The following is a 19,126-nucleotide window of genomic DNA, read 5'->3' as shown; positions in this document are numbered from 1 at the left end:
ATCATAACATCTCACAATCTGCAAAGAATGACATTAACAGTACATTATTTATAACAACAGTGAAAAGAATACATTGTTGCACATAATCATTTGTGTTTGAGGCAGCAGTTAGGATCTTGGATTTGAGGGACTATGACCCTCAAACTTTACATGACTTTATGAGAGATCAAGTCAGGCTACATCACACTGTAGCGGTAGAGGAAGGTGAAGATATCGGAATAATGATGAATTCTTTGATTTTATAATCATGTTTGAGCAGGGACATATTAAAACATGTTCTGCTCCTCCTTTAATTGAGGAGGTCCTCCAACTGGCATTCAAACCTTGGTCTTCCACTCTCCAAGCAGGGATCTTTGGCTTTGTGAGGCAGACACGATCTCTACATTTAAGAGTAGGCTTAAGACTTTCCTCTTTGATAAAGCTTATAGTTAGGGCTGGCTCAGTTGAATCCTGAACCCTTAGTTATGCCGCTATAGCCATGGCCACTGCCAGGAGATATCCCATGATGCACCTCTCTCCTCCTCTCCCTCTCCTTCTGCATGCATTCGTATCCCATTACTGCATGTTACTAACTCAACATCTTCTCTCTCCCATAGTTTTGTGCTTTCTCTCCTCTCTCCTCTCACCTACTGTCACTTTGAGCAGGTATTTCTGCCTCCGGAGCTGCAGAGTCTGGATCTATGATTGTAAGCCATCTTCTGACCCCATGTTCCTGCTCAGCACCTGCTACTTCAATCATTACTATTTTTCTTATTATTATTAGTCTTCTTATTCCTATCATTATTATTCCTATTATTATTTCATTAGTATTAATATTACCACTACCATTACATTATTATCATTATTATAAAATTCTATGTGGAATTTGCATTGTGCTACTGTATGCTCTCTTTCCTCCTGCTCTCTCTCTCTCTCAACCCAACCGGCAGCGGCAGATGGCCACCCACCTTGAGTCTGGTTCTGCTCGAGGTTTCTGCCTCTTAGAAGGGAGTTTTTCCTTGCCACTGTCGCCAAGTGCTTGCTCATGGTGGGAATTGTTGGGACTAAATAATATTATAAGGAAAATGGTCTAGACCTGTTCTACAGGAAAAGTGCAATGAGATAACTTCTGTTATAAATTTGTGCTATATAAATAAATTTAATTTAATTGAATCTTAACTTGTACACTATCCAGCTGCTATGGTCTCTGTGACATCCACCTTGCATCCCTGTCTCTGTACCCTTTATGTAATCCAAACTAATCCACTTAACAGTGAAGTTAATGTAATGAAATTAATGCAACAAATGTAATCAGCACAGGTTATAATTATCCATCCATCCCCTCAGGGACAGGTTGTGCCCTCACCTGCTACGTCCTGAGACCCTGCGACCTCATATGAGGACATTACATTTTTGCCTCTTGACACAATGATAGTCAATTTTGTAAATCTTAGACCTGTTGGTCACATTTAGGGACACTGCCCACACCATCTTGTGGTGATATCACAACATTACACCACTGTCAGTGAGAGCAAAATGTCTGGAATATCAGCAAAAAACTTCTACCCCAGTTCCCGAAAGAAAAATGACCCAGGTAAAAAATCTATTCAAATTATATGAATGAAACAAATGTATTTATGTACAATACTGTCTCTATCATCATATGGGGATTAAAATTTTACATATTTTAGTAATAGTATCACTCTAGGACATCAGTAAATGTGAAGCACTCGTTGAGGACATTGGGACTATATAACGTTATTTTTTCTACCATGTGGTTAGCAAAACATGGGAATATTTAGATGGATCACATTAGCATTGAAAAAACAACAACATTTGTCTGTGTGTGTGTGTGTGTGTGTGTGTGTGTGTGTGTGTGTGTGTGAGCAGAGTAAATCATGGTAAATCATAGTAAATAATACTACAATATGGTTTATCAAGGTGAATCATGCTAGAATCCTGGTAAATCATTCTAGTAAATATCAGCTATCGGCAGATAGGCCTACTCAAACCCCAGCTGGATCTCTAATTTTTTTACGTTATTACAGCGAAACTTTCATTGTCAAGAGCAGAACAATTGCTCATGGCAATTGCAAACAACTCTGAGGTGGAGGACCTCTCAGATGGGGAAGATAATGATCCTGCTGTGGACGAAGTCATTTTACAAGATGTTGACCTCATGGATGAGCATCCTGATTTTTCGCCACCTGATTCAGGAGATGATTCCGGTGAAGAGTACACACCACCTGATGCAGCTGAAGATACTGACTCTGAGAATGAAAGTCAGCCAAATCATCCACAAGTGCACAGACGTGGACGTAAACAACAGCATATTGAGAATGATGAGCTGGATGAGGAAGATCAGAGACATGGAGAGCCCAGACCAGAACCAAGGAATGCTGGACGTGGAGAACGCTGGCGGTCTGCTCCATTTAGACCAAATTTGGTCCAGTTTCAGGATGGAGATGATGGACTGAAAGATGAGCGAACAGGTTGGCAGCCACTGGATTATGTGGAGCAGTACATTGACTCAGACCTGATGAAACTCATTGCTGACTGCACAAATGCCATGTCACTGGGTAACAGTGGGAGATCTCTCTCAACTTCGGTAGATGAGATTTATCACTTTTTTGGAGCAGCAATCTTGATGTCTTGCGTGCCTTATCCACAGATAAGGATGTTTTGGTCCAATGCCCTACAAATCCCCGCCATTAGTAACACAATGTCACGTGATCGCTTCTTCAAACTTAGGAGCCATCTGAAAGTAGTTATCGACTATGATGTATCAGAAGATAAGAGGGAAACCGACAAATTCTGGAAGGTGAGGCCTTTTATGGACCGTATACTTACCGGCTGCCGCCTTCAGGTTCGTCCAAAATGCGTCTCAATAGACGAGCAGATGATCCCGTTTACAGGGGCCTGTCCATTCCGACAATACGTGCCACTAAAGCCAAATCCAGTGGGAATGAAGAACTTTGTGCTGGCATCTGTGGATGGACTCGTGCTAGACTTTGAAGTCTATCAAGGTTCAAAACCCTGGCTTCAAGGTTCAGGACTCAGATGGATTGGGTCTAGGAACACTAGTCATCAAACGTCTTTCCGAAACCCTCACTGCTGGCACACAAGTGTATTGTGATCGCTTCTTTACCACCATACAAGCAGTTGACCACATGCTGAAGGATGATATTTATCTTACTGGTACAGTGATGAAGGGCCGAGTCAAACAAGCAATGAACAAGTTACCCGATGACAAAACCCTGAAACACCAAGGGAGAGGTGCCGTCTCCACAGTAACCAGGGCAGATGGGAAACTATGCGTGGTCAAGTGGTACGACAACAAGCCAGTTGTGATGCTCTCCACTGTTCACTCAGAGCAGCCAGAAGATACTTGCCAGCGGTGGTCCAAGAAGGGAAAAAAGTATGTGACCGTGACAAGACCAAGCATCGTGCGCGAGTACAACTCAAAGATGGGAGGTGTAGACATGTCAGATAGAATGATGAGCTACTACCGAATGTCTGTGCGGACGAAGAAGTGGACAATTCGCATGCTGATGCATTTCATGGATCTTGCCCTTGCCAACAGCTGGCTGCTGTATCGCAGAGATAACCAGGAAAATGGCACCCCAAGGAAATCTATCATGAAGTTTCTTGAGTTTCGCATGGTAGTGGCTCAGGTATTCCTCAGCAAGTGTGATGTTCTTCATGAAGGTGCTCATGTCACAGAAGAAGAGAATGAGAACGGACACCTTCCACCACCAGGCAAAAATCTCGGTCGCTCCAATCCCCATATCTCAGTCCGTTCCAGTGCTGCTCATCTCCGGAGATGGTGGCCTTGAAAAACCCCATGCGTTGCAGAGCACAAGGCTGCACTGGGAAATCCCGTGTGCGATGCATGACATGCAATGTGCATCTGTGCTTGCAAAGTGAACGAAACTGCTTTGCAGCATTTCACACCGGCCAATAGGGGCTATTCCAGACAGGCTGGAAAGATAGAGGCAGCTAGTTAGAAAAAGCCACAGTTCAAAGGCTGCTCTGCTGAATTCAACTGTTTGTTACTGTTACAGTTTGCACTTTAGCTGTTTTATTAGCCATGTTTCAGGCTGTTTACATTTTAGCCATGTTTCTGGCTGTTTACATTTTAGCCATGTTTCTGGCTGTTTACATTTTAGCCATGTTTCTGGCTGTTTACATTTTAGCCATGTTTCAGGCTGTTTACATTTTAGCCATGTTTCAGGGCACACCAGGCAAACTCTCGGGTCTCAGGGGTGGAGCCTGGGCTGCATCAACCTACTCTATAAAGTAGCTGCTTAGTCTATGCAACAAACTAAACATCACATACTTCACTTAAGCCGCTAACCCACTTATCCAATCTAGCTAATCCATCTATGCTTACCTATCTCCTTCTACCTAACCATGTCAGCTACAGTCTTTTACAATTGCTTTAGCACAGTTTTCACAACACTTTCAAATTGCAAAAACTTAACACAAAATGCTATACTCCTTCAGGTGTCTGTATCCTGATGACAGAGCATGTGAGTGTTTTGCACTTTGTATGAAGGGACATCATTTTGTCTTTAGAGGTAGAATTTAGTGACTGTCTCTTCACATCTGCATCTCTGTCACTGACTTTCCAAGTGGTGTTCTTAACCCTATACTCCACTCCAGCTTTTGCTGTATCAGCTAACCAACTTTTCATTATCCACTTTACGTTACCACCTAGCTATTCCACCTATCACCACCTATTATACTTATCTAATTTACCTAACCATTCATGGGACATGGACTGCAGTGAAACCCTTGAAATCTCCTAGATTTGTGATGGAAATACCATATATTCTATTTATATAAATCCTTTAGGAGTCCTGAGGAGAGGAAGATTTATGGCAGGATGTGTTAAAACTGTAGTACATTTTTAGTAGTTATGTACATTTTCTGCCGTTATTTAAAAAACCTGAATCCGTGATGCACTGCAGTTTTTGTTACCATGGGTTTAGGCTGTCATTATTTGTGGGTGATATTGGTATTTGGAGGAGAGGGAAAACATATTGAACATTCATTGAGTTTTATTGTTGTGATGTGTTTCACTTTTAGGTAAATTTGTTAGCCACATGCTAAGTTGATGTTAGTGATGTTCACACAGACACACAGTCTTGCATGCAACTAATTGTCTTCTTTCTAACCTGCCATCATTTATCCTATACAGTTCACACGTCCACTCCAATTTGACCTTTAACAGAGCCACACTCTTTTCAAACATGGCTTAGCCGCCATTTTGAATGTCCTTTCTTCCTTTTTTGTTTAACCATGTGGCCGCTGCTCAGCCGCCATTTTGAATTGGATTTCTTTTGTTTGATCCCATTTCAGACCCAAGCAGCCATTTTGGGTCTCTCTCTCTCTCTCTCTCTCTCTCTCTCTCTCTCTCTCTCTCTCACACACACACCCTTTGTTCTGTAGTTTAGTGCATTTAGAGTTAGACTTCATATTGTGTGCTTTTGCTTTATTTTCTGTTAATAAATGCTTAATATTTAATATATAAAAATATTATAATATAATTATGCTGGTTTCTTTAATGTTGCACAAGAGTGAATAATTTGCCAACCTCTTCTATGTTGAACTCCAAATCCTTAAACTAGCTATTGGTGGTAATTCTGGTTATAGTTATTAATTTAATTATTGATCTGAGTTCCAAATTGATAGTTTAGTATATTATATGAGAATCAACTGACTGATCATTTCTCTTCTTTAAGAAGAGTGGTGCCCCCAAGGACTTTTAATTTTAATTAAAGTTCATGTCATGTATGACATGATAAGTTGCCTCTTTTTTTGCTTTTTTTTTTAAGCACATTGAATCTAAGCCAGTCGTATGAAGTGTGCTATATAAATAAACTTGACTTGACTTGAAATACTGTAATAGACAGTAAATCAGTAATAGGTCATTAATATCCTTCTTTACCTGACTGAAAGTGAAGGAGGAGCAATGAAAAGTATATTTATGACACATAAAGCAGGGATAAGATCTGCGTTAGATTACAGATGTATTCTCGGGAACAGGCGGTCCTTCTGTTTAGCATAACAGTAAGCTCTCACCATAGTCTGTGTGGCGACCAGCACACTGAGTGTGCACACTGAGAAACTGAGTGTTGTTAAGCATATGTCTGCAGTGACATCAATGCTTATCTGGAGGAAAAAGGCCAGAGTGGCTGGCTGCTTGGTGACTCTGGGTCACTTTGGGGTCTTAAAGCCATTCCTAATGACTCCAGTAGGAAATGAACGCACCCAGCAGATATGCGGTAACATCTTTGTGTCACAAGCTAAATAGCAGACCTACCAGTAGTATTGTTGGTAGGCTGCTTTCAATTTATTTGTTATCTATTACGTACAACCAGACTCACAGAAAATGAAAGGTGAGACAAGAGAGTCTGGAAGAGCAAGTATCAGCAGGTATTATAAAATTAACACACCAAGTTTATTGAACTAGCATGAGACCAAATCTCTTAACAGTGCATGAACCTAATATAGTTAATATTTTTTCAAATATCAGCTGGAGATGCCTTGACACAAGTAGAGGCTACCTCCAGTATTCACCAGAGAAAGTGATCTTATTTATCAAAGTCACAGCAGTGGTACACAACCTATGTAGACTGGCAAACCTCCGGGATCCTGAGACGCAGGAACAGCAGAAGGCGATGAAACTGAAGAAAAGCGGGCATTAACAATGGGCTTAACATAAGAAATCAGCTAATCCAAGATTTCTTTGCAAGACCCTAAGATAAATAATAAATATATGGATGGATAGCGGATAAAATAATTTATTGTAAATTCACAACACAGACCTATTATAAAAAATAAATACAGATAAAAATGGCATGCTTATATTTCACTATGGCACTTTTTGCACAGCAGTTTTGCTCTGCACCTCTCAAATTCAAACTTCTGCCTTTCTAGCATCAGTCATTCTCTTTCAATAGCCAGTCTCTCCTTGTACAGCTCCAGCTTCTCCTTCTCTATCTCCAGCAGGGCCAGGGTGTATAGCGCATATAAGAGTGTATCATAATGTAATATTAGTATATGTAGCCTAACAAAAGTATCCCAATGCAAGTGTAAAATAGGAGGAGATTAGTAAAGACAAGAAAACTATGAAAAACATTATTATGTTATGTGAACGTTGTGATGTTAACTTGTAGCTTTTATTACCTTCATAATTCACTTTCCCGAGGAGACCCACAATACGGGTCTCAGCTGGGGTCAGTGAAAGACCCCAGGAGGAGCCACCACCGGTTTTCTTCTGGGGTCTTTGGACATAAGAGCTGCCTTCCTCTTCGTATCACTTGTCAGTGTACTTATTTTCTTTTTGATAGCATCAACGCCCTGTTGGATGCTGGATATGGCTGGATATGTCTTAGCCCACTCTCTTTCTTTTACCTCTGCCCGTTGTTGTTTTTGCTCCATTTTTCAATGTATGTTTCAGTATGTTATAACAAAAAACCCAACAGTTACAACGTTGTTTAGCTCGGCGAGATGAGAAAAGTAGTGTCGGTTGCTAGGTAACAGACATAAAAGTTGATAAACAATGTTGGATTGAGTATTTATTTCCTAACCTGAGATAAAATAGGATTAAGTAAGGTAAAACAGGATTCCTAAGATTAGTTAGGATTTGCTTCTGTAATACCAAATTGGACTTAGATCTTAGACTCTTCTTATCTTAACTGAACATTTAAGATCAGAAGTTTCTGTAATATGGCCCCTGATCAGGTATATGAAGATCATCACCAAACATCAGAAAGTTTTATGCCGGTGTGGTAACACTGCTGCCTTACCACCAGACTACAGAGCAGTTTCTTCCCTCAGGTTGTGAGACTCCTTAATTTATCCTCAGCACTCCACCATGTAAAATAGTTTTATCTCTATGACTTATTATTATTCATCATCTACTGTATTTCATTTTTGTATTTAACGTCTGTTTCTGTGAGTAGCATAAAGGGAACTGCAACTTAAATCTCGTTTCACAACCCTCTTAACCCAAAGTTCTTTTTCTGTTAAATCAATGTTTTTTTTAGAAAACTTGTGAGAAATAGAACATGCATGTATGAGAGTGTGAGCAGCATTATTGTTCTCAGTGTACAACCTGCTGGTAACTCTTGCATCTTTTTGTAGACGTAGGACTTGGGACAAGTATGTATGAAAATAAAATACTGTGTTATTTTAAACTTGGCTGAATTGGACCTTGGGACAGCCATGTTTAAAGTTTTTCAGAATGGAGTAGTCTGACTACTGGTCCCTCAAACTTCAGAAACTACAGAACACAACAAAATAATGGACCCTGAAGTCCACTTACTACAAATTCAGGACATTTTTTTATTAATGACTTTTTAATGGTTAATGTATGGGCCAACAGCAAAGAATTCTAGAGGTGCAAGAAAGGTCACAGGTTAATAAATGTTTTACACGTTTTGTGTTGTGTTAGATGTTTTAATATTCTTTTAATTTGAATTCTGTCCTTTTTTGGAATGGTTTTGCTGTTTATGTAACACGTTTCTGTGTTTGAGGTGCAGCATCCTTTAAAGCATTGGTTCTCAACCTTTTTGGCTTATGACAATGCATGAAGTGACTAAGCGTAAATGGAGTCATAGTGAGTTGATCATTTGTTAATGGTGAGCAACAAAAATTCATGCTACACCCTGCATTAATTCATGCTTTAAATCATCATAAGTCGTGTTAAATTAGTTGCATTTTGTATTTATTGGTTGAAGAACCACTGACACCATTGTGTCCTCCCACTCCTGAAACCAAACCTACACCCTTGTCCATTTGTAAAAACAATGTAATTTTACTTTCACTTTTCCTGTTTGATGTATTGAATGGAAACCCAGGAAGTGAAAGGAGTGTCCTCCTCCCCCCACAGAGACAGATAAAGAGAAGTGATCTGGTTCACAGATCAAACAGGTCTGCTGATTACAAAGTGCACGGGCTGAGAGGGAAGTTTTTTCTACATATTCTTGCCCTGGCCACATGCAAACTCTCTGCAGTGAACACACTGTGTCCAAGGTATGTTATTACAATAAGTTTAACTTTATTTTAACTTTTATTTATACAGGCTACTTCAAATAATTTCCAAAAACACACAACATTCAACACAGACTTGGTATTCGCCATTTGGTGAAAGGTTGTAGCAGGGTGGATCTCTGTATGGAATATTTAGTAGTACGTGTGAGTGTATGTGTGCCTGGTAACCTTGGCTACAGCACAAAGTGAAATATCACTCATGTGTGAGTGAGATGGTGAATGCTTCACTGACACCAACCTTGTCTTATGTGTATACTCAGGTCTGAAGATAGAGCTAGAATAATAAGAATAAGAAAGCTTTTAAGTCTTTTAAGTCTTTAAACGTGTCATATATGATCACATTTGGTGGTTGGATAGGTGATTGGTAGGGGTAGACCAGCAAGGAGTTCCAGTATCTCTCCAATTTGCAGTAACCTCAGAAAGAGTTTGTGATTTGACTGGAATAGAGTGAGATAAAGGGATTGTGGGAAGATCGGCCTACATGAAGCCAGGAGAGTGTAATGTGCAATCTAATGTCCAGGGATAAAAAGTAAAGATAGAAAAATCAATCAAACCTGTGTTTTTTATGTGCAATACATTCTCACCTGAGGTTACCTCATAACTTATTTTCAGTTATCTCCTTTGTGATACATTCTCACTTTGTACTCCTTACTGTTTTCCTGCACCCTTATTCTTCTCATCCCTAATCACAGGTTCAGAAGTTGCTAACATCCAAAGTAGTTTGCAGTATTAGTACATTAGAAAACTCATGGACTGAATTGGTTTCGGATATATTTTCCCCTTGTGTTGTTTTGAGGGGGTTCCTATTAACTCACTGCAGACTAGTGCTGTCAAAATCATCACTAACATCAGTCAGATTATGTGATTGTTAATTGTTGCATAAGGTGATACCGAATAAAATATGGTACCACATCAACGTCTTATCCCCCCCACATTAATTTATTTTATGTTAGGCTATCCATTTTGAAGAAAATTGTCAATGTTAGTGATTTCTGACATTGACAGAGTTTTGTTTTCAGTATTTTTCCTGATGAACTGACATATCTGTGTATTTTTATAGCACTGGACTATAGCTTGTCCCACAAGCTAACATCACCTGCATTTAACCAAATTTTTTACCACCCGTTTTGTGGCAAGTCGTGGTTTAAAGACCTTCAGGGCTGAAGTTGATGCTAACCTTGGGGCTAACCCCCTTTACTTTTACCCAGCACCTGGGAGGCAAGACAAGGGAACGCCTTGGGTATTGAGGAGCTGCAGCGTTTATTCATGGGCAAACTGTAACCTACACTGTACATTTTCTGCCACTAGACAACTTCACTGCTAACCTTTCCCTCTGCTCCGATCGCCAACACCTGTCTGCTCTGAGCGCAGCTACTGTCACTCTCTTTCTCTATTGCTCTCCCACACACTCACTATGCACTGCCCCTTAAAGTAGCCATGCTACTCTTATAACAATAAGCTATAGGGAGGAAAAGTAAGGAATAGTGAGTGAGTGAGGATGGGCTGTGAATGTGCAAAAAATAGAAAGAGTAATTAATCAATATCCAACATACACACATATACAAAGTATATAAGAAAGTACAAAATGATAGTACCTTTATAGGAGTAGCACATAAGATGACCCCCCCCCCATTACTGCTTAAGCAATAATGGCATCATCAGAATCAGAAATACCCCGAGGGAAGTATAAAATAAAATGAGTGTAAAGTATAAAGTGGGTTTACCGGTTGATAATAATATGGTATAAGGTAATAGTGCATGAACCGACAAGTTAAGTGTAGCTTACTAAGATTTTAATGAGACAGAGGATAATGCACAGCAGTAATAGAGGTATGAATAAATATCAATATCAATAATTATCATTGCTTAAGGAGCATTTTACTCTTGTCACCGGTCAAGGTGGAGCTAGTTTTAACTACTTTATGCTACTACTACTTTTAAGTAAGCTTAAGTGGCTGACGTGTCCCTGCTTGGTGTGTGTGTCCTTTCCAGGTCCAGCATGCTACTGAGTATTTGGGGAGAGGATAGAGAGGATAATTTGTCAATCGGTTTCAGCTGTGACAATTACCTCTCCCTGATGCTGTTCACCTGACCTACTCCCTCCCCATGGGAAGAGGGGAGAGGAAGTCTGCCATGGCCATCTGCGCCCCGGGCCTATGGATCACCTTGAAATTAAACTGTAAAGCCAGATACCACTGGGTGATCAGGGCATTGGTATCCTTCATGCAGTGGAGCCACTGGAGAGGGGCATGATCCAAACAGAGGGTGAATGGGCGACCCAGCAGGTAGTACTGCAGGGCCTCGACTGCCCACCGGATGGCCAGGCACTCCTTTTCAATGGTACTGTACCTGGTCTCCCTCTCTGAAAGCTTTCGGCTGATGTAAACCACTGGGCAGTCGAACCCCTGCACCTGCTGGGAAAAAACGGCCCCCACTCCCCTGTTCGACGTGTCAGTCTGCAGAACAAAAGGGAGAGAAAAGTTAGGTGTGTGGAGAAGCAGCTCCCCACGGAGGGCTTATTTTATCCTCTCGAACACCATTTGGCACTGCTCCGTCCACGGGACCAGATCTGAGGCACCTTTCTGGGTGAGATCGGTCAGGGGACTGGTCGGCTCTGCAAAATTGGGAATGAACCTCTGGTAATAGCCGGACAGCCCCAAGAACCCCCTCACCTCTTTTGACTTTTTGGGCAGGTGGCAATCACAGTCTACCTGGGGGCGCACCTGCCCTCCACCCAAGTGGTACCCCAGATGTTGTACCTCCCTCCGTCCAACCGCACACTCCTTCGGGTTGGCGTTGAGACAGGCCTGCAGCCACCCGCATATGCTCCGCCCAGCTGTCACTGTGGATGATGACGTCATCCAAGTACAGTGGGGCAAAAAAGTATTTAGTCAGCCACCAATTGTGCAAGTTCTCCCACTTAAAAAGATGAGAGAGGCCTGTCATTTTCATCATAGGTACACTTCAACTATGAGAGTCAGAATGGGGGGGAAACAACATCTTGTATCAGTTCAATACAGAACATGTCTTTTAGTTTCCAATTACGGGACAATTCTGTATTTTACAGGGCAGTTGGCAACCCTACTCGCAGGCTGTCTGTTAGCAGAGCCTGCTAGCGGAATCTGGGCCGTGTGCTGCCGCATTGTGTCTCAACACCTGCTGACCTGTAATGTTTACATATTTCTGTTTCTCTGTTCCTTCTCTTCTCTGTGCTGGAGTTCTTTTAAGAGCCTGATGGCTATATTTTCAGCCCAATATTAAATCTATCGTCATTAACTTGAATTTTGTCTCTTCATCATTACACACAAAATCAGGTAGCTATTTTTAGTATATTGTTTTTCATTGTTTCCTTATATTCCCATCAAATTTGATGTTTATACATGTTCATTTTGGTCACGGAGAATGAAATATTTGCCAACCTAAATAAGACGGTCAGAGGCTGTAGATCAGCCTTGATTCATCGGCCAGACATAATCTAGAGGGCATTTTCGACCAAATGCCAATATCTATGTGATACATTGCAAATGTTGTCTATACTACTTGCCAACCTAACTTTATACATCCGGGCTACATCTACTAGACATACAGTATGTGTGCTATCTGGGCTGATGCTTTGAGCTAAATACTAAAATTAACATTCATGCAATGACAATGCTAACATGCTGATGCTAAGTAGGTATAATGTTTACTGTGTTCACAATCTTAGTTTAGTGTGTTAGCATGCTAATTAGCACTAAACACAAAGTAAAGCAGAGCCTGATCGGAATGTTGTTAGTTTTGCAGGTATTGGTCAAAAAACAATATAGGAAGTATTGGATGAACAGAAATTTGAACCAGATGATGACGCAAGATGAAAAGTCAGAGGATCACATAATTGATTCCAATTCATGAATATGTGTACCAAATTTCACAGCAGTCCATCCAACAGTTGTTGAGACATTCCACTTAAAACCACAAATGTGAACCTCATGGTCATGCTAGATGAAAAGTCAGAGGATCAGCAAAGACATAGGATTAATCCTCTAGAACCTATGAATGTCTGTACAAAGTTTCGTGCCAATCCATGAAGTAGAAGTAGATATTTCACAGAAAGTGAAAACTTTGACCTGCTGGTGGCACTAGTCAGAGGATCACAAAAGTCAGTAGAATTTATACATCTGGCACAAATAATATCTCTAATTTCATGGCAACCCATTGAATAGTTGTTATAGTTCATATTTTATATTGTGATAGTTCAGTCTGGACCAAAGTGGTGCACCGACCAACAGACAAAAAGACTGGCATTGCCATCCCTAGACCCATGCTGCTAGCATGGCTAAAAATACAGTCAAGTCCCAAGATCTAAGCTTTGGGTTTTGGATCCTAAACAATCATAATGCCTTCTTCACTAAGTTTAATGCCATTTTAAATTCCTGCCTATGAGAGCAGCCTAAATGTGCATGAATACTGGCTGACTGGGATGTTCATGTCCATTATGGACCTGGATATTTGCTGGAGTCCTCTGTGTGTGGGTGAGACCACTGCGCCAATGCAGTGATTTAATAAGTAATAATGTAGTGGTAGTGGTAATATTAATATTAATTAAATAATAGTAGGAATAATAATGATAATGATAATAATAATAAGACTAATAATAATAAATTGTAGTAGCAGGTGTTGCGCAGGAACATGGGGGTACTAAGTGGCCCACAATCATAGATCCAGATTCTACAGCTCCGGACGTAGAAAGACCTGCTGAAAGCAACTGGAAGAGAGACGAGAGACAAGAGACAAGAAAGCACAAAACTATGGGAGAGAGAAGATGTTGAGTTAGTAACATGCAGTAATGGGACAACAATGCATACAGTTAGAGATGGAGAGGAGGATAGAGGTGAATCATGGGCAGTCTCCCAGCAGTCTAGGCTTATAGCAGCATAGCAACTACGGGATGGTTCAGTACTCACTTGAGCCAGCTTTATAAAAGAGGAAAGTCTTAAGCCCACTCTTAAATGTGGAGATGGTGTCTGCCTCCCAAACCCAATCTGGGACCTGATTCCACAGGAGAGGAGCTTGATAACTGAGGGCTCTGACTCCCATTCTACTTTGGGAGACTCTAGGATCCACAAGTAACCCTGCATTCTGGGAGTGCATTGTTATAGTGGGCTAATAAGGTACTATGAGGCACTTTAAATTCTACTCTGGATTTTACAGTGAGCCAGTGCAGAGAAGCTAATATTGGAGAAATATGGAGTCTTTCCTTAGTTCTGGTCAGTACACGTACCACAGCATTCTGGATCAACTGCAGAGTCTCAAAGGACTTATTGGAGGAGCCTGATAATAAGGAATTGCAATAATCCAGCCTCGAAGTAACAAATGCATGGACTAGTTTTTCTGCGTCATTTTGAGAATATGTGCCTACTTTTTGCAATGTTACGTAGGTGAAAAAAGGCAGTCCTTGAAGTTTATTTTATGTGGGAGTTAAAGGACAAATCCTGATCAAAGACAACTCTCAGATTGCTTACGGTGGTGCTGGAGGCGAGGGCAATGCCATATAGAGTAACTATATCTTTAGATAATGATATTCGTTGGTGTTTGGGGCCAAGTACAATAACATCAGAAAATTGCAGGTCATCCAGGTTTTTATGTCCTTAAGGCATGCTTGAAGTTTAGTAACTGGAAGCACAGAACCTTGTGGAATTCTTGACTAACTTTGGCGTGATGGAAAATATAGATGTGCTGCTTTATTATACCATTTGAACAAGCTAAATATCATTTGAATGTCTCTTCAAAATACTGTAGAGATGTTGTTAAAATCATGCTTCATTTAGTCTTTTTTTTTTCCTTCTGTCCAAAGACAATCTGGGAGAAAATATGTAGAATGTAGAATTTGGATTACTGGTAGACTTAGTTTAAGACTGATATATAAATACTGAACATTTCAAGGATCTCAGCTTTGAGACTTATATGGTTACAGAAATCATGCCCATGCATTCAGGACTGGAAAAGACATGATTCAAACCATGCAGTAAATGGTTTCACATTAAACAAACATGGGCCTTAACATGGTTATTAGATAGATCATTATGTCTTAGGAAATATATAAGCATTGTCCTTTTTATAATGTTATTTTATTTTTAGCCATGCTAATATATCTCAACAAGTATAAGATGGATTGACATAAAATTTTGTACTGACATTCATGGTCCCCAGAGGATAAATCCAACTGACTTTGGTTTTCCTGACTTTTCATCCAGCACCACCATGTGGTTCATATTTTTGGTTTTCTGTGAAATATCTCAACAAATATTGGATGGATTGACATGCAATTTTGTATCTAGATATTTTGGAATCTGGACTTTTCCAGAGATTAATACTTCATTTACCACCAAATTGAGCATATTTGATCTCTCAAGTGCTTCAGGTACCAGTGAATGGATCAATCCAGGAAGGATGATTTGAATAATATATCCATGATTTTGAAGCAGATGTCACAGTTTATAATACTATGTGACATAATTTTATAATTCTCGAGTTATCATCAACAATCATCTTATCACTGGTCACAATGATCCTGAAGTAAACAGTAGTATTACCCCTTGTATGTCATTGGGCAACACAGTACCTTGCAGTGTGGCAAAAGTTGAGGCCGTTATTATTTTTTTTTAATTGTAATGTCTGTTTTATTTTTTTATCTTTTAGCCTGCTTGCTTATATTACAATAAATGTGTTTTAATTTTTTCAAGATAAGATAAAGGTCAACTATTTAAAAAAAAGGAAAAATTAGGATGGTAAGTTTTTTTTTCATAAAGCAATGTTGTCTGTCTGAACATGACCTTACTGCTGTTGAGTGTGCCAGAGGAATTGAAGCCTTCCTCTTTGACATACATCTTAATCTATGGCTATGTTAAAGAAGACATCCATGAAACACTTGTTACAGTAAGTCTTCATTGCTATATGATAGTTAAATCCAGTTAGAATTTACTGTACCTATTTGTCGTAATGTACGATCTATGAACCCACAGATGCAGAACACGAAAGGATAAGTTTAATTGACCAAGTCACTCTTTATTTGATATAAGTAGTTGCAGTGGGAAGGGGGATCGTTCTCCAGAGTGGTGACTTCGGCGCCATTCTCAATGCCTCGGGGGAAGCAGCGATGGTACAGGAGTGGAAGCTGAGAGTGCCGTGTGGATCTGGACCGGCAGACGGGTCCGTGATGCAGAGCAGGCAGTGGAGTGTTGGCCTGGGCTGGCAGCGGATCTGCATTGTGGAGTTGGCGGTGATGTGTGGATCCGGACAGACAGCGGACCCCGTGGCGAGGAACAGGCGGTGTAGTGTAGGTCCCAGAGGTCTGGCTTAGAGATGTGGCTTGCTGAGACAGGGAGTCGGGCGGCAAGGCAGAATGGCTGGATAGATGGGTAGACAGGCTGGAAGAAATCCAGAAGGGGACAGGAGCCGCGATCACCGGCACAGGATAATCAAGTGCACAGAGACGATCTGGCGCTGGTGGTGTGGGAGAGCCTGGTATTTGAGCTGTGGAGACTGATGATTGATTGAAGACAGGTGTGCCGGTGATCAGCAGCAGGCGGGAAACCAGGGAGCCAGACCAGAAGACATACACACACAAACACATCTAAAGACAAGCCAAGGACACAGAAGAAACACAAGGAGAGGAGAGCACAAAAAGACACACAGGGATGGGGAGGATAGGGTGGCCAACTATAACACTACTGTGTTATCTTGGGATCTCAGAAGGGATACAGCTCCCATCGTTCACTTAAAAGGAGCCAACTCGTTCGCGACCGACCCATCACTAATGTTTCCCATGAATGTAATCTGGGGTTTTGCAGAATTGTCCAGTATCAGTGTTCTTGTATGGGGATAGGGTTGCGTTCCCATCAACATTCCTTATTTCACTGCTTTAATGCTGAATATGGCCAGTTTGCAAAGGGTCAATTCCTTTTCCAAACAGACCATACACACACACTGCTAAAAGTTGTGTCAGCATCATTATAGTTAGACCTTGGCTTCAGATACAGATGTACCTATTTGTATGTCTGTTCCTATACATCTTTATCCTCATGCTGCCTGATTGGCTCAGTGCTGTCAGATTGCATTAAACTAAAATTAAGGTCACAGTCAAGCCAGATTACTGTGTATTGTGTTGAGGTGTGATGTTGTGAGTGGATGTAATTACATGGAGGGTTAAATGTGTTTCCCTGTAGAATGGAGATCAACAGGTTGCAGAGTAGCATTATATGATGGTCAGCATGGTGTATCTGGGCTTTGTGCTGTGTGGAAACTTTGGAGCTCCCTGAATGTTTGGCAAGAGCAGAGTGAGCAGGAGGCAGAGGTTGAGAAAACAAACCTGGGAGCTGACCATGATCTCCCACCCTCTGATATGAAGTAGCTGAAGCGCCAGCAAAACAGCGAGATTAACAGCATGATTTATGGGTATTTAGCGCACATCCAAAGTGAAGGAGAATTGCTTGTGCCAGAGTTTATATTTGGGCAGGAGCAGATTAGTGCATGCAGTGTTGGAGTCTTATCATGGTATGATTTTCTCAGGAGAGCCTGGTAATTTGTGTCTTTAGGCAGCTGCTTAGTTATAAATATGCTAATACAGTGTTGATGTACATGAGGTCAGCTAGCCACAGTTATCCTAATTAGATTTCACTTGCAAATGACTAATGGGACTTGATAAAGTGGAAGGAATGTCAGTCTATCTGGTTGATACCATACAAGTAAATCACATCTACCACTCAAGTATGGAAGTTCATTAACAACAAAAGTATTGAGTAAATACAAAAAAGACAAAGAGACAAAGACCTGTTTGAATAGGAGAGTCTTCAGCTGCTTTTTAAAGGCATCAACAGATACTGCAGAATGAAGTCTACAGGAAGACTGTTGGAGCCACCACTTCAAAAGGGAAGGGTGAAAAGGGAATTGCAGTGCTCTAGCCGGTATGATATAAAAGCGTGACTGATCATCTCTATCTCAGGTTGTGATTCAATAGCTTTGAGTTTAGCAATATTTCTTACATGGAAAAAACATGTGCGGGTCAGTGATTTGATGTGTTTGTCAAAGTACATAGTCTGATCAAATACAACACCGAGATTTCTGAGATTGGATTGTACAGCTGTACAACACAGAAAAACTCCTATCCGAGAGATAGGAGGAGAACAAGTCCAGGGCTCTCCCAGAGACACCCACCCACTGTCTAAGCCTTTCAGTCAGGATGCTGTGATCTAGAGTATCAAAAGCTGCACTAAGATCCAGCGGCCCCAAAACAGAGCCACCCACATCAGAACACATCATGATGTCATTGGAGACCCTGAGAAGAGCGGTTTCAGTGGAATGCATTCTGACAGAAACCAGATTGGAAATTATCTAAAATGTCTTGTTCAGTCAAGACTATAGAATCACAAAGTCACACAGGGAGGAGGTGGGGGTGGAAGGTTTTATCAACAAAACGTCAGACTTTAACACAGGAGACCACTGTTTGCTACCTGTTTTTAACTATGACAACAATCGTTCCATAACCTTAACCACGATCACCTTTTGTTTTCAGTGGAGCGCGAGGGACGACCAGTAAGCCATGGTCGGAAGACCTCAGTGACCTACTGGTTATATAAGGGTGAAGCAGGTCAGAGATGTACTCAGGACGGTTGGATGGTAACCATTGTGGTTAGAAAGTTCCCTTGACCTTAACATAATAGTAATCTCAACCCAAATCATGATCTTTCCCTTGACTTAACCAAGCTGTTTTTGTGCCTAAACCTAACCAAACCTTAAGCATAGTGTAGCATTGTCACATCCATCCATCCATCCATCCATCTTCTTCCGCTTATCCGGGGCCGGGTCGCGGGGGCAGCAGTCTAAGCAGGGACTCCCAGACTTCCTTCGCCCCAGACACTTCCTCCAGCTCCTCCGGGGGGATCCCGAGGCGTTCCCAGGCCAGCCGAGAGACATAGTCCCTCCAGCGTGTCCTGGGTCTTCCCCGGGGCCGCCTCCCGGTGGGACATGCCCAGAACACCTCCCGAGGGAGGCGTCCAGGAGGCATCCGGATCAGATGCCCTAGCCACCTCAGCTGGCTCCTCTCGAC

The 19,126-nt window shown here is 41.2% G+C and overlaps 1 protein-coding gene across 1 annotated transcript; it reads left to right on the top strand.

The window, feature by feature from the left end:
* Positions 1 to 1,360: 1,360 nt before the first annotated feature.
* On the top strand, positions 1,361 to 3,815 carry LOC122870664 (piggyBac transposable element-derived protein 4-like). Its single transcript, XM_044185021.1, has 3 exons — positions 1,361 to 1,573; positions 2,028 to 3,005; positions 3,142 to 3,815. Exons 1-3 carry the CDS (start codon positions 1,516 to 1,518, stop codon positions 3,813 to 3,815), a joined length of 1,710 nt encoding a protein of 569 aa, XP_044040956.1. The 5' UTR covers positions 1,361 to 1,515.
* Positions 3,816 to 19,126: the final 15,311 nt, after the last annotated feature.

The sequence above is a fragment of the Siniperca chuatsi genome, linkage group LG22 (genome assembly GCF_020085105.1).
Source record: "Siniperca chuatsi isolate FFG_IHB_CAS linkage group LG22, ASM2008510v1, whole genome shotgun sequence".
Classification (NCBI taxonomy): domain Eukaryota; kingdom Metazoa; phylum Chordata; class Actinopteri; order Centrarchiformes; family Sinipercidae; genus Siniperca; species Siniperca chuatsi.
Note: the sequence above shows the minus strand (reverse complement) of the source record. Positions and strands in the feature narration are given on the sequence as shown.